Source organism: Pelophylax lessonae (assembly GCF_965119305.1).
Source record: "Pelophylax lessonae genome assembly, chromosome: 3".
Lineage (NCBI taxonomy): Eukaryota > Metazoa > Chordata > Amphibia > Anura > Ranidae > Pelophylax > Pelophylax lessonae.
The window spans coordinates 491,107,166-491,130,789 of record NC_138770.1 but is presented as its reverse complement, the minus strand read 5'-3'; the positions used below and the strand labels follow the sequence as shown (position 1 = coordinate 491,130,789).

Sequence of the window (23,624 nt, the reverse complement as noted above, 5' to 3'; positions counted from 1 at the left end):
CACCATTTGATAGGGAGGAGAACAGGATCGGTCGGTCAAGCATAGAAAACGATCTTCACAGGAAGAAGTAGTACCTGGGTCATTACTAGAGTAAAAGCCTAGCTGCTCCCTGCTGTCCAGCATTCGCAAACTCAGAGAAAACGGCTGCTCAATGCATTCTTATGGGGAAACCACAAAAACATGGCCCCCCTCGCTGACTGAGGTATGGTGGGGAGGGAGGCCTTGGGGGAGCCTGGTACATACCGAGAGGCCAGGGGGAATGAGGGGTACCCGAGGTTCAGACCTACCCAGGGAGGGGCCCACGTCCGCCCCGAGACCGCCAGAACTATGGGGGGGGGGACACAACTCGCCATACCAACGACATTGGGTGGGCGCCACTCCGGACAGACTACCTCTACACTCGGGTGGGGGTGCTGATGGCCAAGGGGTATGCTGCGACTCAGGACTAACCAGGTCATGTGCGTCCCGACGAGGTGTTTCACCTGCGGGCCAGCCTCCGTCCATTGGGGCTCGGTCATGGCATTGGGGCTATAACCTGCACAGACTCGCTGGCCGGGCTTGGAGACTAAGGATCTCAGATATAAAGTGCGAAATCCAGTTCAGCTGTTGATTTTAGTTCTCTCAGGAACATAACTAGCTATAAAATTAAATTTTTTAACAAAGGTTCCCTTTAAATAAAAAAGACAAGCTAAGACCAAAGTCACAGCCATGAACTAAGCCCCACTTCTAAACTAGGCAGAAACAAACTGAATCTTATAGCAGAGGGAGTGGGTGTATGCCTGCCCCATAGGCGTGGAAAAGATTTTTCCTGCCTAGTGTCTTGCTCCTGAAGGGGACAGCATAACCCAATGGTAAAGAAGAATATGGAACTGCATCCGTCAATGAACGATAAATATTTTTTTTTTTTTTTCAGAATTGTCGCTCTTTTTTTGTTTATAGCGCAAAAAATTAAATAAAATCACACAGATGATCAAATACCACCAAAAGAAAGCTATATCTGTGGGAAAAAAGGACATAATTATTATCTTCGTACGGTATCGCACGACCGCGTAATTTTCCGTTAAAGTTAACACAAGCCGAATCGCAAAAAGTGGCCTGGTCTTTAAGGGGCAAATCCTTCTGGTCCACAAGTGGTTAAAGAGGACATGTTCTGCTTATTTCTATTACAAGGGGTGTTTTTACATTCCTTGTAATAGGAATAAAAGTGATCAACATTTTTTTTTAAAGTTACAGTGCAAAAATATGTGCAGAAGTGAATGCATACGCAAGTCACGCCCACATGTAGTGGATATAATTGGATTTTTTGTAAGAACTTACCGTAAAATCCTTTTCTCTTAAGCTCATTGACAGACGCAGTCCTCTTTGATTAATATCAGTAGGGTTATACTGCCCCCTACAGGAGTAGGACACTAGGCAGGAAAAACGTTCTGGCCACACCTTAGGGGCAGTCCCAGAGGGTATATCCTCTCTCTCCCTGCTACAGGATGTCAGTTATGTCACAAAGCAGTGTCAGAGAATTTAACCCAACCCAACTCAAAATAGAGGGGCGGGTACTGCGTCTGTCAATGAGCTTGAGAAAAGGATTTTACGGTAAGTTCTTACAAAAAAATCCAATTTTCTCTGTCGCTCATTGACAGACGCAGTCCTCTTTGATTAATATCAGTAGGGACGTCCCAAAGCAGTGCCACAAATGAGGGGTGGGATAATGGAAATCAAAATCCAATCCAGAAGGCCCAACCGGTGCCAACCAGAAGTCTTAAAGGCTCATCACACAAAAGGATGAGACTCAACTGAAAACCCAACAGAAAAAAACCCTCGAGGTAGACCACCGGTCTCCTCAAATAGCGGCCTGCAGAACCTTGCAGCCAAAAGAGGCATCCGCCGATGCCAGCACATCAACTTTGTAAAATTTTGTAAAGGTATGAACCGACGACCAGGTAGCCGCCCTGCAAACCTGAACCACTGACCCCTGATGGCGGAAGGCCCAGGAAGCACTAAGCGCCCGAGTGGAGTGCGCCTTAACAGGGAACGGAGGAACCCGACCCTTAATAGAATAAGCCTGTACCACCGTCTGTCTGATCCATCTAGAGATAGTCGCGGCAGACGCAGGCAACCCCTTTCTAGGGCCATCCGTGATCACAAAAAGTGAATCCGTCTTACGGAAAGATTACGTAGTAGTCAAGTACACCCTGATCGCCCTAACTACATTCAAGGAGTGTAACGCAAACTCCCGAGGATGACTGGGCTTAGGACACAGGGAAGGTAATACAATATCTTCATTTAGATGGAAATCTGAAACCACCTTAGGAAGGAAGGATGGATTCGGACGAAGAACCACCTTATCCCTATGAACCACCAGATATGGGGAACGACAGGACAATGCGGCCAGTTCTGACACCCTGCGTGCAGACGTGATAGCCACCAAAAAGGCCACCTTCTGGGATAAGGTAAGCAAGGGAATCTCCCTAATATTTTCAAAGGAAGGTTTCTGAAGAACCGACAACACCAAATTAAGATCCCAGGGCGGCAAGGGCGCGCGCACCGGCAGAGCCAGGTGCCGCACCCCCTGGATGAAACTCCGCACCAAGGAATGAGTAGCCAGAGGCCTCTGAAAGAAGATTGCTAATGCTGAAACCTGACCCTTGATAGTGCTCAGCTCAAGGACAGTTTCTGCTCAACCCCCTTTTGCAGAAAAGCCAATATACGGGCCATGGGCCGAGTAAGAACGTGGAGGAAACCCAAGGGACTCACACCACGCAATGTAAGACTTCCATGTGCGATGATAGACCTTTCTAGAAGTCGCTTTCCTCGCTTTAATCAGAGTAGGAATAACTGAAGCCGACAAACCCCTGTCCTTCAGCACCTGGGTCTCAACAGCCAAGCCGTTAAAGCCAGCGATCGTAAAGCAGGATGGAAGATCGGTCCCTGAGACAGCAGATCCTCCCTGAGAGGAAGTAGCCAAGGAGCGTCCGCGACCAGCCTGACCAAGTCGGCGTACCAGGCCCGATGAGGCCAGTCCGGAGCCACAAGGATGACTGGAATTCCCTCCACCTCTATCCTGCGAAGAAGTTTCGGCAGCAATTTGAGAGGAGGAAAGGCATACAGTAGCTGGTACTGCCCCCACGGGGCGACCAGAGCGTCTGCGGCGTCCGCTAGAGGATCGCGGGAGCGAGCTACAAACCTCCGCACCTTCCTGTTGAGCCGAGATGCCAACAGATCCACATCCGGGGTGCCCCAACGAAGGCACAGTTGGTGAAATACCTCTGGATGAAGCGACCATTCCCCTTGATCCAGAATCTGGTGGCTGAGGAAATCTGCCTGCCAATTCTCCACCCCCGGAATGAATACCGCGGAGAGGGCTGGAACAAATCGTTCCGCCCAACGAAAGATGCTGGCCACTTCCATGGCCGCCAGGACACTCTTGGTGCCCCCCTGGTGATTGACGTAAGCCAAGGCCGTGGCATTGTCCGACTGGATCCGCACCGGGCTGCCCCGGAGCTGCTCGGTCCAGTGAATCAGACAAAGTCTGATCGCTCTCAGTTCCAATACATTTATCGGTAACCTGGATTCTTCCAGGGACCAGAGCCCCTGAGCAGATCGTCTGCCGAGAACCCCACCCCACCCGGATAGACTGGCATCCGTGCTGACAATCGTCCAATAGATTGGAAGAAATGACTTCCCCTGACTGAGCATTGGTGATCGAAGCCACCAAACCAGAGATTCCCTGGTCCGTTCGCTCAGCCAGATCCGATTGTCCAGGGAATCGGGATTCCGGTTCCATTTGAGAAGAATCTCCTTTTGGAGAATCCGGGTATGAGACTGGGCAAACGGTACTGCCTCGAAGGAGGCCACTATCAGTCCCAGAACCCTCATGCAAGTCCGCAGAGAAGGCCAGTTGACGGTCAATAATAACTGAGTCGCCGACTGAATCTTCCTGAGTTTCTCCCCCGGGAGAAACACTCTTGCTAAGGATGTATCCAAAGTTAGGCCCAGATAGTTCAGTCTCCTGGTAGGGACCAGGGATGATTTCTGCCGGTTCACCAGCCACCCGAACTCTTCCAAAGAGATCATCGTGGTCTCCAAGTTTAGTAACAGAGCCTGCGGAGACTCCACATGGAGTAGAAGGTTGTCTAGGTAGCCTAGAACCGATATGCCCCGCTGTCGCAACAGTGCCAAAACTGGGGCCAAGACCTTTGTGAAGACCCGGGGAGCAGAGGCGAGAGACCAAAGGGTAACGCCGCAAACTGATAATGGTTCTCTCCCACGGAAAAGCGAAGAAAACGCTGATGTCCTGCATAAATGGGAATGTGAAGATAGGCATCCTTGATGTCTATGGATGAAAGAAAATCCACCTGATGTAGGGAGGCCACTACTGTGCGAATGGACTCCATCTTGAATTTTTGTACCTGGACAAAAAAGATTGAGTGCTCTCAAGTCCAGAATTGGACGCACCTTGCCCTCTTTTCTGGGTATTGTGAATAGGTTCGAATAGAACCCCTGAAAACGTTCTGTCCAAGGAACGTGGACCACCACTCCTTGTTGCATTAAATCCGTCACTGCCCCTCGCAAAGCTTCTAAGCGGTCCGGGGATAGTCGGATATTGGAAGGGAAGAACCGCACCGGTGGAAGTGATCGAAACTCGATCTTGTATCCCGACCGTATGACCTCTTGAACCCATTTGTCTGGAATCCTGGAGAGCCATGGGTCCGGAAACCGGTGAAGACGTCCCCCCCACCCCAGATATGGGTGGGGGCGCACCTTCAGGCTGTATTGGTCTTATCTTCAGGTCTGGCAAGGCCGGACCTTTGTTTACTCGACCAGCGCCCTTTGAATCCCCCTGGGGGGGCTTTGGAGGACTTTGCCTTATCGCCCGCCCCAGAGGAGCGAAAAAAAATTTTATGAGCGGAAAAGGAACGCGGTGCTTTCCCCTTGGTAGTCTGTGGTAAAAATGTGCTCTTGCCGCCAGTGATACCCTTGATGATCTCATCCAAGGTGGCACCAAACAGGCGATCCCCTTGAAAAGGGAGATTAGTCAAAGCTTTTTTGGAAACTTGGTCCACTCTGTCAATGTTTGTGCAACCAGAGCAATGGTGAACACTGGCCTTAAGGCTGACCCTATCAGGGAAAATATCGAGCGGGATATAGATTCCGCTTTACGGTCCACTGGATCCCGAAAGGACGGAGCGTCCTCCACCGGGATAACCGTAGCTTTATTTAATCTGGAAAATCGGTGAATCCACCAACAGTGGAACCGTCCATTTATTAAGGAGAGATTCTTCAAATGGATAGCGTCTAGCAATCCGTTTGGAAATACCGTTTGGACGGACCCATTCTTCCTTAATTATATCTTGAAAACATTTGGGCAAAGGAAACACCTTTGCCATCTTGGTAGGCTTGCGAGTACCAAAAGCAATTTCAGTATCAACTGCTTCCGTAGGTATAAGCTCAAGTCTTAAAGTTTCCCGCACAGACACAATAAGTGCATCTACCAATGCTTCATCCTGCGCTATAGCGGAGGGAGAAATGTCTTCCTCACTATCCGAGTAGACGGGATATGAGACACTAGCCCCAGAAGAGGGACCTGCAGCTGCTGCGACAGGCTCAGAATCTGTATCTGAAATGTCAGATGAAATAGGGGTAGGCGGGGGTCGCTTCTTTGCGCCCCGTCCCTGACAGGCCACCTCCACCCGGGATACAAAAGACTCCAAAACCGCTGATAATGCATCAATAGTAAGTGGGGAACTGGAGGGTCCTGCGGCCACCTCGAGGGGATCAGGTGGGGATACATGTGTAGCAGGTTCCATGATAAATCGAGGAACACTTGCCAGCAACCAAGGATTGCAAAAGAAAAACCTTTTTTTTTTTTGTGTAATCCCCCAGTGCAACAGCGCCCCTCAGTGACACCTGCTTCGGACCCCCACAGAGAGAGAGAGAGAGAGAGAGAGAGAGAGAGAGAGAGACCCCAAGGGCTCACCACCTGATGCACAGAAGCTTCTACCGAACTGCTCTCAGCGCTGTCCTTACAGAACAGGAAGTCTTGTGAATCGATTTACCCGGGTAAAGGAGGCGGCTCCGCCCCTTTACACGCCTTCCGGCACTCCCACCGCTACTCCACGAGGTAGCTGGGTGTCTCCAAGATGGCCGCCCCCATGTAGGAGACATTAGGCTACGCCAAAATGGCGGCCCCGCGCGGCCTGCGGAAGGATGGCGGCCCGTGCGGCCTGTGGAAGGCTGGCGGTCCGTGCGGCCTGTGGAAGGCTGGCGGTCCGTGCGGCCTGCATCGCTATTCAATAGGTAGGTGCTTGACCGTATCACCCCTCTGCATGGCTATTTTCAAACAGTAACGCCAGCGGAGCCCTGTCCATCCCTGACTGAGCTCAGTCATGGCTCCTTCCTTTTATAATGCAGGCTCCTTGCAGTGACTTATGTAGATAGTCAGCTCCCAAACCAAGCCTCCTGGAGTGGTATACCTGCAAGTAGGGAGATATGTGGAGTGTGTCACAGGATAGAGGGGACCCGGGATCATGAGGGTCCGACCATCCACAGAAGGGCCCGCATCTATTCCCAAAACCCGACAGGAGGGAGGAGGAACATTCTACTCACCATACCGGAACAGGCGGGCACCCACTCCAAACAGAACCCCTCTCCACCGAGGTGGGGGGCTGTCGACCAATACGGACGCCGTGACTCAGTTTCTGACTGGTCGTAGGCGACCTGGCGAGATGTTTAACTCGCAGGGCCAATCCCCGTCCAATGGGACTATGTCGCGGCCGACCCAGCGGGGAGCTAGGGCCTGCACGCGTTCGTAGGCCGGCTGGGGTGACCACTGGATCTCAACATCCAGCCCGTCGCCCAGCTCCAGCATAATTGCTTGAAGATCTCACAGGAACAAAAAAACTGGAGAGAAAAAACTAACTAAAAAAGTTTTATCTGAAAAAGCTTGCCAGGACCAGAGATCCCAGCAAGGAACTTAGGTCCTTACTCCTGACTAGGCAGAAAAAAACTGACATCCTGTAGCAGGGAGAAAGAGGATATACCCTCTGGGACTGCCCCTAAGGTGTGGCCAGAACGTTTTCCTGCCTAGTGTCCTACTCCTGTAGGGGGCAGTATAACCCTACTGATATTAATCAAAGAGGACTGCGTCTGTCAATGAGCGACAGAGAAAAAAGTCTACACACCCCTGTTAAAACGTCAGGTTTCTGTGATTTAAAAAAAAATGAGACAAAGATAAAGAACTTTTTCCACCTTTAATGTGACTTATAAACTCAGTTGAACAACAAACTGAAATCTTTTAGGTGGAGAGAAGTAAAAATAAAAAAATAAAATAATATGGTTGCATAAGTGTGCCCCCTAAACTAATACTTTGTTGAAGCACCTTTTGATTTTATTACATCACTAAGGCCCCTTTCACACTTATGCAACGCAATTTTACAGCGATTTTGCCGCGATTTTGCCGCGATTGTGAAAGCAATGGCAAGGCTATATGCCTCAAAACGCATTAAAATCGTGGCAAAGTAGTGCAGGAACTACTTTGAAGTCGGTGTGACTTCAAAACGCACTAATATGAATGGGGCTTATTGAAAATAATGGAAAACGACTTGTTATGCGATTTTGCGGTCCAAAATCGCGGGACAAGTCGCACTAGTGTGAATGGGGCCTTAGTCTTTATGGGTATGAGTCTATCAGCATGGCACATCCTGAATTTGCAAAACCATTCCAAACCGGATTGCGAGGGCATCTCCTGTGCACATCCCTCTTCAGATCACCCCACAGATTTTCAACAGGTCGTCCAGTTCTTGGTAATGTCACTGTTGTGCCATATCTCCTCTTGATGATTACGGTCTTCACTGTGTTCCATGGTATATCTAATGCCTTAGAAATTCTTTTGTAGCCTTCTCCTGACTAATACCTTTTAACAATGAGATTCCTCTGATTATTTGGAAGCTCTCTGTGGACCATGGCTTTTGCTGTCAGATGTGACTAAGAAAATGTCAGGAAAGACCTACTAGAACAGCTGAACTTTATTTGATGGCAGGTGTGTACTAACTCCTATTTAACATGAGTTTGAATGTGATTGCTAATTTCTAAACACAGCTACATCCCCAGTTATAAGAGGGAGTGCACACTTATGCAACCCCATTAATTTTACTTCTTCCCCCTAAAAGATTTCAATTTGTTTTTCAATTGAGTTGTACAGTTTATAGGTCACATTAAAAAGGTGGAAAACGTTTTGAAATGCTTTAGCTTTGTCTCATTTTTTTACATCACAGAAACCTGATATTATAACAGGAGAGTGTAGACTTTTTAGAACCATGGAATATAAACTGTAATCAAACAACACATGTGAGGTATCGCCCCAATCGAAGGAGCCAGAAGTGGGGCACCCCGGAAGAGGAGGATCGGGGCTGCTCTGTGCAAAGCCCTTGCACACAGCAGGTAAGTATAACATGTTTGTGATTATAAAAAAAAAAAAAAAAAAAAAACAAACCTTTCCAATCACTTTAAGTGTAAAAGTAGAGATTTGGGGTCTTCTAGACCCCAGATCCCTCCATAAAGAGTACTTGTCACTGCCTAATACGGTCACAAGAGATGTTTACATTCCTTGTGACAGCAATAATTATTATTTTTTTTTTAATTTTTACACTCTACCCTTACATTTTTTTTTTTTTGTGCCCCATCCCTTCGTGCTTGTATGCCAAAGCAAACGCATACTTAAGCCGTGCTCGCAAATATAAACTGTGTTCAAGCCACACATGAGGTATCCCCATGTTCGTTAAAGTGAGTGCAATCATTCTAGCACTAGACCTCCTCCAACTCTAAACGGGTAACCTATAGAAATTTTTAAAGTCGCCTCTGGAGATTTTTAAGCACCAATGTTTGTTGCCATTCCACAAGCATGCGTAATTTTGAAGCATGACATGTTAGGTATCAATTTACTCGGCGTAACATTATCTTTCTCATTGTAGAAACAAATTGGGCTAACTTTACCGTTTTCTTATTTTTTTTAATTCAAAAAAGTGTATTTATTCCCAAAAAAATTGCGTTTGCAGGACCGCTGCGCAAATACTGTTTGACAAAAGGCTCCATTTTATTCTCTAGGGTCTCTGTAAAAAAATAAAAATAAAATAATACATAATGTTTGGGGTTCTAAATTTTCTAGCAAAAAATATTGATTTTAACTTGTACAGAACAAGTGCCAGAAGTGTCAGAAATAGGCCTGGTCCTTAAGTGGTTGACTAAATGTATTTTTGTAAAGGCTGAACTCAATAGACATAAGTTTTTTCAGCTGGTTTTTTCTAACCCAAAGTGGATGAGGGTTTTTTTTTTTTAAACTCCTCCTATTATTTTAACCCCCACAACCTTCAAAGGTTTTGAACACAGAAAGATAAAGACAAATATGTTCTAACACCAGCATCATAGCAAGCAGCTTAGAGAGTACTGTAAATGTATATTTTTTACAAAACCACAATCTGGGTCATGTATAAAGAGTTACATCTCCTTTCTGCGAAGAGGTCTACATTAAGACCTCATTTTTGTGTGCTGTGGTGAATAACAAAATCTTGATTGTTGCATCTCTATTGCAGTTTCTGGAACAAGACACAACCATAGGGATGAATACTAATTGTGCTGAGCATCATTCTCAGCATCTTGAGCCAAGAACAGGTACTAAGGCGGGTAGCTTTTTTTTCTTTTTTTTTTTAAATTATTAGCGCAAAGTTGGGCTTTAAGGTTCAAGTGATATTCTTGCTACAAAAAGAAATGTTTGGATGCAGAAGACATTGCTGGCAACAGCAAATATGCCAAACCTATTGATCTGGAATAGAAATTGGTATTCATTTACAGTACATGCTCACGTTCTGCAGGCTACAAGGATGAGGAAAGGTAAACTTATCAATTCTCCATTCATCCCTCTCCCCTCATTGCTCTGCCAGACCTCTGAGACACTGAGCGATCTTACCCTTGGGAGAGCTGGTAAACTTGGGTATCACCAGTAGAAAAAACTATCAAGAGCACCTAACACTTTGCCCTGAATTGGCATGTGTGCTTGAAAAAAATAAACAATAGGGGGAACAAAGAAAAAATGGATTTTTACTACAGCTTACCAGTAAAATCCTTTTCTTGGGAATACATCATGGGACACAGAACAGCCATAATATTTACTATCTGGGTTATAAGCCACCTATAGGTGAATGGACACTGACAAAAAGACAAGAAGTCCCCGTCTATATAACCCCTCCCATACAGGAAGTATTTCAGTTTTGTAGCAAGCAATTAACATCCCAGAGAAGAGAAGAGGGAACTCTGTGTCCCGTGATGTACTCCAAGAAGAGGATTTTACAGGTAAGCTATATGAAAAATCCAATTTTCTTTATCGTACATCACGGGACACATAGCAGCCATAATAATTACTATCTGGTATGTCCCAAAGCAATGCACTTGAGGCGAGGGGGGACACTAAATATGAAAAAAAAACAGCCATAAGACCGAAAAGATCTACACTGCAGCCAAATGCAGAAGCCTCCCCGGGTTCCAACATCCACCTGATAGAATCTAGCAAACGAATGTACTGAAGACCAAGTAGCGGCCCTGCAAATCTGAGCCATAGAAGCTTGATGGTGAACTGCCCAAGAAGCACCTACTCTTCTGGTAGTGTGTGCCTTTACACGAAAAGGTGGAACCTTCCTCTTTAAACCATACCCTGGATAATGACCTGGCGAATCTGCTAAGAAATTGTAGACCTAGATAATGCCTGCACTTTCCTGGGCCTTTCTGGCAGCACGAACAAAAGGTCGGTCTTCCGAATCTGAGCTGACATCTTCATATAGACCTTAAATGCACGTAATACATTGAGAGAATGTAACAACTTTTCCTCTGCCGTTTGAGGATTTGGAAAGAAGGAAGGCAGTAGAATGTCCTGATTCAAATGAAAAGTGTATACCACCTTGGGCAAAAACCCTGGGTGTGGACATAGAATCACCCTATCTTGATTCAAGATCAAAAATGGCTCCTTACAAGAGCGAGCCGCTAATTCTGACACTCTTCTAGCTGAAGTTACTGCAACCAAAAATACTAACTTTCTGGTCAAAAGAACTAGAGGAATACGCTGAATGGGCTCAAAGGGTTGTTTCTGTAGTACCGTCAGGACAAAATTGAAATCCCAAGGACACAACATAGGCCTAACTGGAGGAAGCATCCCTTGCTTGAACCAAGGAATGTGAAGCAATTGGTCTTTGAAAAAAATACTGACAGGGCTGAAATTTGACCTTTATTAGTGCCTAAGGTTAGCTTCATATCTACCCCTACTTCCAAGAAGGCGGGGATGCCACTTCCTGTCCTCACACCAGGAAATCTAAGACTTCCAGACTGTAATAAATGTCCCTAGAGACTGACTTTATAGTGTTTATTATGGTAGAGACTGCAGGACCAGATATACCCCGCTCCCCCCAAAATCCTGGCTTCAATAGCCAAACCATCAAATTTAGAGTTTGTAAAGCAGGGTGGAATATTAAACCCGGAGTGAGCAGGTCCGGACGCATTGTGAGAATCCATGGCCTTCCCACCGCTAACCTTAGAATTTGGACAGGCATGGAACAAATTTCTCTGCCCAGGATAGGATGAGACCCACCTCCTTCTGGGCTGACTCTTGGTGCCCCCCTGATGGTTGATATAGGCCACAGCCGTGGCATTGTCTGATTGTAACCCTGACGGGGCAACCCTGAAGTCTGGGAGCCCAGTACCTTAACGCCCCACAAACCGCTCAGATTTTCAGAATATTGATGGGGGAAGGCTTCTAACCAGGACCATTTTCCTTGGACAGCGGCTTCCTCCAGAACTGCTCCCACGCTGGAAAGACTGGCATCTGTAGTCACCACCTACTAGACCACTGGAAGAAAGGATATTCCGCTTTCCAGATTCCTGGCTACCAACCAACCGCCAACCTAGACTGACGTACCTTTGGTGATAGAGACATGCGACAATCTAGGGCCTGGATCTTTTTGCTCCAGGCTGACAGAATGTTGTTATGTAAAGGTCTGGCATAGAATTGGGCATAAGGAACTGCTTTGAATGAGGACCATTTTCCCTAGCAAAATCATACAAAGACATACACAGGGATACTTTTTCCCCTCTTAGGATCCGAACCAGATCCTTCAGGGCTACGACCCTTTTTGGCGGCAAAAACACCTTTGCCTGTACTGTCCAGAAAGAAACCCAGATACTCTAGACGGCTGCAATGCTAACTTTGCCAAATCCAGAATCCAACCCAGATGTTCCAAGAACTGAACTGCCCGGGACACATTCTGGCTTAGAGTAGAAGCCGACTGGTCTAGGAGTAATAGATCGTCCAGGTATCCTACAACTGCTATCCCTTGAGACCTTAGAATAGCCAATACTAGAGCTAGGGTTTTTGTGAACACTCGTGGAGCCATGGCTAGCCCAAAGGGCAAGGCCACAAACGAAAAATTACGGTCTTCCACCACAAAGCGCAAAAACCTTTGATGGGCCTGAAAAATTGGCACGTGAAGGTATGCATCTTTGATGTCTATGGATGCTAGAAATTCTCCTCCTTGTAGAGAGGCCATGACTGAGTGAATTGACTCAATTCGAAATGTGTGAATGTTTAAGAACTGGTTCAGGGCTTTGGGATCCAGAATAGGTCTCACATTTCTGTTTGATTGGGGACTACGAAAAGGTTAGAGTAAAAACCCCTGAATTTCTCATCTTTAGGAACTTCTGTAATCACTGCTTGAAATATCAGATGGTCAAGAGCAAGAAAAAGGATCTTTTTAGAGGACCTGCAGGTATGTTTGACATTACAAACCGAGGATGAGGAAACACCCAAAATTCTACTTTGTACCCCTGCAAGACTGGAAATAACCCAGTTGTCCTGAATAACTTCTACCCAGGCTGTAGCAGCCTTCGCCCCCACCCGACTGAGTGGGGGCGTTCCTTCACAAGGTAGATTTAGAGCTAGACTTGGTAGGCTTCTGGGCCCAGGGTTTCTTCTGCCCTTGACCTGGCTTGGCTCTAGATCCAAACGGCTGAGGCTGTCAAAACAGCCTGGGATTAGAAGTATTGGGAATCTGAGTGTTAAGACACCTTAAAAGAAGGATGTTTACTTCTCCTAACTGGTAGAAATGCACTTTTCGCCACCAAAATCTTTTGGATACATTTGTCCAGATAGTCACCAAATAGACACTCCCCATGAAAGGGAAAGCCAGCTAGTATTTTTTTTTTTACACGGTAATTCTGCAGACCAACTTTTTGGCTACAGGATTCTGCGCATATGAACTGACAGAAGAGCAAACCGTGACATTTGCTGTATGGAATCCTTAAGAGCATCTACTGCAAAACACAAAAACCGAGGTAAATCTGCTAAAACTTCAGCAGACTCTCCCTGAGAAGGAACACTCCTGGACACCCGTTTAATACAGTCTTTCAAAGATTGAATAACTCCTATAGCCGCCACTGCCGGTTCTATTGCAGACCCTGCAACAGCAAAGAAAGGTTTTTGTAAAGATTACAATTTTTTAACTGCTGGATCTTTAAAAACCTGGGCATTATCTACAGGACAGGTTAAATTGCCGTTTACAGAAGAAATAGCAGCATCCACTGTAGGCATACTCCATTTTCTTGTGAATTTTTCCTCCATAGGATACAACAAAGAAAACCTTTTGGGAGGAATAATAGCCCTATCAGGATGATCCCAATCAGTATATAGTATCTGTTCTAAAAGCGGATGTAGGGGAAAAGCCTGAGAATTTTGAGCAGGGCGTAACGAGCCTAATAAGGAAAAAGACTTCAGAAATCTCTCAGTGAGAGACTGAATTAATCTCTGGGATTGAGAGGCAGAGAATGGCTCCCCAGAAGTGGAATACTCTGCTTGGCCTTCTTCTAAGCCATTTACAGCTACTTCTTCCACATCCTTTGCCCAATCCTGTACTAAAATAGGGGGGCACAGGTGAGGGGGATCTATCACGTTTCCTCCCCCAAATTTTTACCTCAAGGCCGACTAAAGCTGATACCAAATCATCCTTTGTGACATAGGCTGAGAAAGAAGCACTAGATGTGGCTACTATGCCTGACAACCGTAATGGCTCAGATTGGCCAGTCACCTCTGGCCGCTCAGGGAGGGGTTAACACAGAGGATGCATGGCTAGGATCTTCAAATCCTGACGGCGGCACATTTGTGGCCCTTCCCGCTGTGCCCCCTCCTCTTCAGGGGAAGACATTGCTCCAGACAAGAAAACTTGAGGATCTACTTTAGTGTACTCAAAACCTGTGCCAAGCTGTAATAGCTTATCACACACAGCACAGTTATCCCAAAATAACAGAACCTGTCAGTGCCTGTAAACATCCACCTACAGTGACTCACGCATGCATCTGCTCTGTGTCCCATACAGCTTCTGAAAGAAGCTCACGCCGGCGGGAACACTTCTCAAATGCCATGCTGTCTCCGCCCCTTACTGCACATGTGCGTGTGCTATGTGCACATCCACATGCCACGTGCACGCCCAATGCGTCACAGACACGCCCCCCCTCCAGCTCCACGTGCAAACTCGTGCATGTAAACAGGCAGAACTCACGATCTACTGCCAGCAGGGATGGCAGCAAAGGTGCTCCCTGAACCTGAGCCACAGAGGGTAAGCAGATGCGCGGGCGGGATTTACGAAGTCCCACGGCACCAAAAGCATCAGGGGGGTTGAGAGCAGAAAAACATAAGGCATCTAAGGTACGTATGCCACGGTTCACATGGCATCGGTTCACCCCCAATTGAATCGGGCACATCACTGGTCCGCACATAATATTATAACACAATAATGTACAAAATGGTTTTAATTAAGAATAACTGTCATATGTGTTTGGTCATATTTTATGATTCAATAAAATGTATGCTTTATATGTACGGCGAACACAGCAAATAGGGAGTTCACATGATGAATAACACTGTTTAGGCTGCAGGGAAGGTGCACCAAGATGGCCGCCGGGTCCGGCTCCCAATTGGTGCACAAAGATGGCGACAGCCCAGCCTATAAAAAGACCGGGAGTAGCGCTAGATGGCACGCTCCAGATGACGTATGACGAAACACGTAGGGCGTGGTTTTGGTACGTCAGTACGTCACTTCCGGGAACGGTGGTTTGAGCCGGTGGAACGCGGAAGCGGCTCGGCGAACACCTTATGCTGATAGTGAACTCCCTAAATTGACCGAGGAGTGCTGAGCCACCTGTCTTACAAGTGCGGTAAGCAGCGGTGCAATTGGTGGAGATCCACTGGCGCCATACATTGTTTTAAACACATAATCACTCACGTGGTTAATGGTTTCAGTAGCACTCAGCACTTTCTATATGTATATGTATATGTGATATATGGTACACTGAGCACAGCCCATGCTATTTTACTGAAGTTTTACTAGCACGCAGCACTTTGCAATTTTAAACGCACTATATGCACTTTATAAATACGGACGTTTTATACAGTTTTTGAAACCGCACAAATACACATTTTTGATTTAAAGTGGTAGCGCCGGTCCCAACATTTCTTGCACTTTTTCCAATTTACTACCTCAGAGGTAGGTTGGGGGCAGCTGACACCACAATAACCACTATCCTAGTTCAATTAAGGTACTGAAACTCCATAGCGCTGGTATTCAACCCTTTCATGTATGCCACAGCTGAATACACACACTGCCTCTAGTGGAGACATAAAACATGGCACCCGGTATCTGTTAAATTATAAAGGTAACAGTGCATCATTGATTGTTTAAAGTGAACTTACCATTCCCACTGCAGGATTGTGCCTATAACTAGAATCCAATCTTCTGTCACTTGTGGACCTTTAAGGACTGGGTCCCCCCATTTGCTTTTTTTCTTTTTTAAAAGTTACCGGCGCAAAAAGTTGTCAGTTATTAAAAGTACCTCCTGAAAAAGCTAGTTGCCTGACACTATGGGGTCTATGTATAAAAAGTTCACTAAACATATGTGACAGACAGCTCCAAAGAAATGTGCCATATTCTGTGTTATATATTTATAAATAAATATATATTAATAAAAATATTGATAAAAAGCACCATCTAGTGGTTTCTTCAGGAAGAAAAAGTAAAGTTGGCCACTAGATGGAGCTTATGCCAATAGGAGATAATTATATAACAAAAGTTACGTTGGAGCTGTGCTGACATTCGTTCAGCAAACTTTTTATACCTAGACCCCTGTGTGACTTATATTTTGCGTAATGAGCCGGAACAAGAATTTGGCAAGTGAAGCCAAAGCTTTCGTATTGCTTTTCAAGGTCAGTGATTAGGAAATAACTAAAGCCAAAAATAACATCCAGTGTCTTTTTCTCAGTATGGGTTATTAAAAAAATTACTAAAAACAGTCCACGCATAGCTCTTAACACAGGGCCTTAAATGATGTACATGATACAGTTGATTAATACAAATGAATTTAACCACCTGCCTACCGGCCAATGTATATATACGTCCTGCGTTTAAACCTAAATTCCGGTGTTATGGCAGCAGATAGCTGCCATAACCCTGGTATTTTTTTAAACGGTGAACGGTTGGCTTTCCGATTAGGGTGGTCCCACCCCAGCGGGATGGCGGAAGAGGTGACCCCCCTCCCGCCGCGTCCCGGTCCTTTTCCCAGCTTATCGGACCCGCCAGCAGCGGGGAAAAAGATCCAGTCCCGGATCCTCACAGACAGGATGTCGAGTGAGGGCAAGCTTGCCCTCACTCAACTCTATGGTCTTGGAGGACCGTAGCGACGGCAAACGTCGTTGCCTAGCAACCGGTTTAACCACTTGCCTACTGTGCACTTAAACCCCCTTCCCATCCAGGCCGATTTTCAGCTTTCAGCGCTCTCACACTTTGAATGACAATTGCACAGTCATGCTACACTGTACCCATATGAAATTTTTATCATTTTTTTCACACAAATAGAGCTTTCTTTTGATGGTATTTAATCATCTCTGGGGTTTTTTTTTTTTACAAAAAAAAAGAAAAAATACAGAAAATTTTGAAAAAAAAAAAAAGTTTTTCTTATTTTCTGCGAGTAAATTTTGAAAATAAATTAATTTTTCTCCTTCACTGATGTGCGCTGATGAGGCGGCACTGATGGGCACTGATAGGCTGCACTGATGGGCACTGATGAGGTGGCACTTATGGGCACTGATGAGGAGGTACTAATATGCCGCACTGATGAGCACTGATAGGCGGCACTGATGAGCATTGAGAGGCGGCACTGAGAGGTGGCAGTGCTGGGCACTGAGAGGTGGCACTGATGGGCAGCACCATCAGTGTCCACACTCAGTGCCCATAGTGCTGCCAGTCAGAGCTCATCAGTGCCTAGATGAGCAGGCACTGACTGGCAGCACTATGGGCACTGTTTGTGGGCACTGATGGCAGGCACTGTGTGTATGTTTTTTTATCTTGTGTAATCAGGGCACTGGTGATCGGTGCCCTGATTACATTCTTCTGTGTCCCCGGCGGCTGATCGGCTCTCCTCCTTCCTCACACTGCAGTCTCCGTGTGAGAAAGGAGCGCTGGCGATGAGAGATGATCTCATATGTTTACATATGAGATCATCTCTCATTGGACAGTCCGATCACGTGGTGATTGGCCGCTGTGATTGGCCATTCACCACGATCTGTGATCGGCTGTGTCCAAGGGACACGGCCGACACAGATTTTCCCCGATGCGCGCTTGCGGGAGCGCGCAGGGAGCGTGTTACTGGGAGGCTGTATAAAGACGGCCTCCCGAAAATGTGAGTCCGCACTGCAGCCGTACATAGGCTGTAGCGCGGATGGGAGGTGGTTAAAGGTCTCTTTTTTTTTCATTTTATTTATTCTATCTTATAGTGTACTTGTGAGATCTGAGGACTTTTTGACCCAAGATCTCACAAAAAAGAGGTCCTGTCGTGCCTATTTCTATTACAAGGAATGTTTACATTCCTTGTAATAGAAATAAAAATGATCAATTTTTTTTTTTTTTTAAACGGTGTAAAAATAAAAAATAATAAATAAATAGTAAAAAAAAAAAAAAAAATTAAAGCGCCCTGTCCCCGTTAGCTCGTGCGCAGAAGCGAACGCATACGGAAACCCCTCCCACATATGTTAACAGTGTTTAAAGCACACATGTGAGGTATCGCCGCGATCGTTGGAGCAAGAGCAATAATTTGAGCCCTAGACCTCCTCTGTAACTCTAAGATGGCAACCTGTAGAAATTTTTAAAATGTCGCCTATGGGGATTTTTAAGTACCAAAGTTTGTCGCCATTCCGTGAGCGTGCGCAATTTTGAAGCATGACATGTTGGGTATCTATTTACTCGACGTAACCTTATCTTTCACATTATGGAAAAAAATTGGGCTAACTTTACTGGTTTCTTATTTAATTCAAAAAAGTGATTTTTTTCCAAAAAAATTGCGTTTGGAAGACCGCTGCGCAAATACGGTGTGATAAAAAATATTGCAATAATCTCCATTTTATTCTCTAGGGTCTCTGCTAAAAAAATATATATAATGTTAGGGGGTTCTAAGTAGTTTTATAGCAAAAACGACTGATTTTAGCTTGTAAACACCAAATGTCAAAAATAGGCCTAGTAGGCAAGAGATTAAACAATCTATATAAAAAAATCAAAATAAAGACAGCATTTTAGGAGGTTTTTGTGAAATTTAACAAAAGGATGTTGTTTCATCAGATTTTAAATTGTTTACTTACGGTCTTCATAGCTACTATTTGTAGAGGACTTCTTTAGTGTCTGGATCTCCTGTGAAAGCACAGAAAGTCTGTCTGACTGGGAAGGAGTATCATCCTCCTCTGGATCAGGAGATTCCTGCATCATTTCCTCAATCTCTTCTATAACCTATACAGAGATAAAAAAGCATAGGCGAAAGGATACAACTTATTAGTAATTATCATAGTTTTGAAGATCTATAAACCCCTATAGCCTTAAAAGGGGTTATAAAGGCAGAAGATTTTTTATCTTAATGCATTTGGTGCTTTAAGATAAAAAGCCTTTGTGTGCAGCAGCCCCCCTCAGCTCCCCTAATATTTAACTGAGGTCCATCTAGCTCCAGCGATGTTAAAGGAATGTCTCGGCCGTCCGGGACTCCCCTCCTCATTGGCTGAGCACAGCGCCATTGGCTCCTGCTTCTGTCAAAATCAGTCAGCCAATAAGAATAGAAAGAGGGCGGGGCTGGGCCGCAGCTCCGTGGCTGAAAGGACACAGGGAGCTGAGGCTCAGGAGCCCCCATAGGAAGCTGCTTGCTGTGGGGGCACCCAACATTAGGGAGGGGCCAGGAGAGCAGAAGAGGGACCCCAGAAGAGAAGGATCTGGGCTGCTTTGTGCAACAGAGTATATAAGTATAACATGTTTGTTACTTTTAATAATAATAATAATAATAATAAAAAAAAAAAAAAAAAAAAAAACAGACTTTACAATCACTTTTAAAACTGAAATGGAAACAAAACTTGAAAATGTTGAAAGCCATGGGTAAAACTTAAAGTGTTACTAAACCCTGATCCTGCATTCACTATATCTGGTCTCCCACAGTACACAGAACAATAAAAATGCAATAGTTTTAGAAAAGTTAAACTGATAAATACATTTTTTCATCAGCTGTAAATAGCAGTTGGGGCAATCTTGTGACTTGTATCAGTGTGTGCTGATAGCTTGTAGGAAGAATTTTCATTTCTCCCACGATTGTCCTATCAGGCTTCAAGACCCCTGACCCTCTGTCTGGGCATGTCTAGACAGTGCTGATTGGCCCTGTGCTGGTCACATGTACGCTCCCAAGAAAAACAAAACTCTCTAGCAATCCACACCAAACTGTGCCGCCTGACTCCATAGACCGTAAATATCAGGATATTTTTTTGGGAGTCTGTGGAAGAAGGAGAGAATCCGAGCAGAAAGGATCAAGCAGCTTTTTTACACAATGCTGAGAATTAACCCCTTAGGTTCCAAAGAATATAACAAGCATGCTTTACTGCATATAGAGTACAGACTGATTTTACTGTGGTGGGTTTAGTAACACTTTAATCATTCACCTGGGGTGGCATCTTTATTGGTAATAGTGTTCCATATTTCAATGAGCCTCCGTCCACAGACCATGTTACCTGCCACAACACATATATAAAAGGGGGGGGGTGGGGGTAGAGTGTTAGCAAGGCAGCAGTGGGGTGCCAGGTGTGGTGAGGATGCCAGGAGGTAGGGTGTTAGCAATGTGGCAGTGGGGTGCCAGGTATGATGAGGTTGACAGGGGGTAGGGTGTTAGCAAGGTGGCATTGGGGTGTCAGGCATGAGGAGGATGACAGGATATAGGTTGTTAGCAAGGTTGCAGTGGGGTGCCAGGTGTGATGAACATGAGAATGACAGGGGGGTAGGGTGTTAGCAAGGTTGCAGTGGGTTGCCAGGTGTGATGAGGTTGACAGGGGGTAGGTTGTTAGCAAGGTGGCCGTGGGGTGCCAGGTGTAAGGAGGATGACAGGGGGTAGGGCGTTGGAAAGCTGGCAGTGGTGTGCCAGGTGTGATGAAAATGAGGACGACAGGGGTAGTGAATTAGGAAGGTTACAGTGAAGTGCCAGCTGTGATGAGGAGGAGGATGACAGGAGGTAGGGTGTTGGCAAGCTGGCAATGGTGTGCCAGGTGTGATGAAAATGAGGATGATGGTGGGGGGATGGGGGAGTAGTGTATTAGCAAGGTTGCAAAGGGGTGCCAGGTGTATAAACGGGAGGGTGATGAGGGGGAAGGGGTTAGCAAGGTTGCAGTGGGGTGCCAGGTATGAGAAGGATGATGGAGTAATGTGTTAGGAAGGTTGCAGAGGGGTGCCATGAGAATGACAGGGGGTAATATGTTAGCAAGATGAGAATGACAGGGGGTAATATGTTAGCAAGGTGGCAGTGGGATGCCAGGTGTGATAAACATGAGGGTGACAGGGGGTAGGGTGCTAGCAAGGTTGCAGTGGGTTGCCAGGTGTGATGAAGATAAGGATGACAGGGGTGGGGTGTCACTCAAACCCCACTCAAAGTGCCTATATTCTAAAAGTTCTGGAGTTTTTACTGTCGTATAATTTTTTTCGTTCAATGGCTCTTTCTATCTCCAGAGGTGTGGGGCTGCGATGGGGGCAAAGTTTTCGCCCTCACTCGCCAACCTTTTCATGGATTGGTGGGAGTGGTCCCACATCTTTGGAAATAGAAATCCATTTAGGCAGTATATACATTTATTTTTTCGTTATATAGATGATTTGTTGTTCATCTGCGACAGTAAAATGGGTGGTTTGGATTCCTTTTTGAGCTATTTAAATACTAATGAAAAAAACTTGTCTTTTACTGGTTGCATGAACAATCACCAAATATGTTTTCTAGATGTTCTTCTCACTTCCTCTAACTGTCGGGTAATTACCAATCTTTATAGGAAGCCTCTAGCTGGGAACACTCTTCTCATGACCCAATCTGACCATCCAACCCACACAATCAGGGGCATACCAATCAGCAAATTCATCCGATTGCGCCGTATATGCAGTGAAAACACGGACTTTGAACGGGAGTCAAAGGAGTTGTTTCTGAGGTTCAGACAGAGGGGTTACTCTGTGTGGATGCTTAAACGTGCTAAAAAGATTGCAGAAAATAAGGACAGGCGAGAGCTCCTTTCCGAACATCAGAAACGCAGAAATAAGCAGATGGACAAACCGGCATTGGTCACTACTTTTAGTCAAGATTTTTACCAAGTGAGGGATGTAATAAACAAATACCTGCCAATCTTATTTGAGGATGAATTACAAATGAAAATATTAGAAAATGGCATCAACGCCATTCCCAGACGAGCGCGTTCTTTAGGTGCCTCCCTTTCTCAGAGTCTCTTTTGCCCAGCTGTTAAACCTCAAACCACATGGTTATATTGTAAGGGCAGCCACAAATGTGGTAGCAATGCTTGTTCCAGTTGTCCCTACATATTTGGAGGCCAAACCGTTGTTTCTACTTTGAACGGTAAGAGTGTTCAATTGAAACAATTTTTCAATTGCAATACCAGCAATGTAATATACATTATCACCTGCGGGATATGCGGTATGCAATACATAGGACGTACAACCCATAAACTACGAGAGAAATTTCGGGAACACCTGAGTGCAATTAGGACAAGAAAGTCCACTAACATCGCAAGACACTTTAACAATCTACACAATGGGGATTTCAGTTCCTTGCAGGTTCAGGTAATAGAAAAAGGTTAAACTTCCCTTTAGAGGAGGCGATCTGTTCAGAAGCCTATTTAAAGAGAGGAGTACTGGATATTTCATTTAGGCACCCGCATTCCGAAAGGAATGAATTATGAGTGGGATGTATCCCATTATTTTGAGTAAATAAGCCTTTGTCCAATTTTCCCTCAAACTTTTTGTCCTTTTTCAGTCAATTTCTTCACATACAACATATATTAGGCTTGCAGTCACTCTCACTGCAATGAAGTGATTTAATATATCTTCATCCTACATAAACAAGTTAGTCGTCTATTCAGGGGAGATACACATATAAGAAAATTTTATTTCATATCGGGCACTAGGGGTCAAAGTTTTTTTTTCCGGATATGCATCATGTTCTTGATAGGATTAAAAGTCGTATGTGGAATATGTAGGGGAATACTTTTATGGGGTTGTGAATATGTAATTTTATATAAAACTTTTTTATAAAGGCTTTTTATTATTTATAAACACATCCCTGATTGTATTCCTTTTATGTATGTCCGTGCGTCCGAGGTGACTAACTTTGCACGTGGATTTGAATTTTTTTGGTTCTATAGACTGTTTATTATATAAACACATGTACAAAAGTCTCTCCGGATGCACTTCAGCTTTTAGTGGGTTGCTAGTGCTCAGCTGGTCTTTTAATATATATGGTGCGCATAATTATTATATTATGGTTTTAAATGGTATACCAATTCTTTTTTATCATCTTTTTTCTCTCAATGTGCATTATGTATATTTCTTTCCACCCCTTTTTTTTGTATCTACACATATGCATTCAACCATTTATTTTTTGTTTGATTTTTAGAAAGATTTTGTCTTTCTTTGTCAGTGATTTTATATATATTTTTTGATACAATGTTTGTCTGTTCATTTATTCAACGTTGTGGATTTTTATATACACATGCAATCTATATGTTGTCTATGGGATTACTTTTTAAGTAGAATCCGTTTGCACATATCTGAACAACGATTAAAACCAGAGTATTGCATGTGTACGATTAGGTTTTGCAACTAGACGATTGTGTCTTCTTTTATAAGAGCCAGGTGTCTATGTCCCGGAAACTACTTTTTGATTGGACAAGGTGATGCTACCAGGTCCATAAAGGAAGACACATGTCCGATTGCAATTAGCAATTAATAAGCACATGGTGTGAAACTCGTCTGCTGATCCAGTTTGTCTTGTATACATGTACGATGTTGGACCTTTGATTTAAACAAATAAATTCAAGTTTCTAGTTTCCTGGGACTGGAAGTGCCGCTTTCTTTTCTACATTACATAGGGGTGGGGTGTTAGCAAGGTATCAGTGGGGTGCCAGGTGTGATAAACATGAGGATGACAGGGGGTGGGGTGTTAGGAAGGTTGCAGTGGGGTGCCAGGTGTGATGAGGATGACGGGGG

At 45.0% G+C, this 23,624-nt stretch overlaps 1 protein-coding gene across 2 annotated transcripts in view; it reads right to left on the bottom strand.

Annotated features, from left to right (window-relative positions):
- Positions 1–23,624, bottom strand: part of FEZ2 (fasciculation and elongation protein zeta 2) — a gene marked incomplete at its 5' end in the record, with an annotated part of 232,690 nt that overhangs the window by 163,798 nt on the left and 45,268 nt on the right. For both annotated transcript variants that reach the window (XM_082251940.1, XM_082251941.1), the window contains one exon: positions 18,710–18,854. In XM_082251940.1, the coding sequence (XP_082108066.1) occupies positions 18,710–18,854 (145 nt within the window). The remainder of the gene's footprint in view (positions 1–18,709; positions 18,855–23,624) is intronic.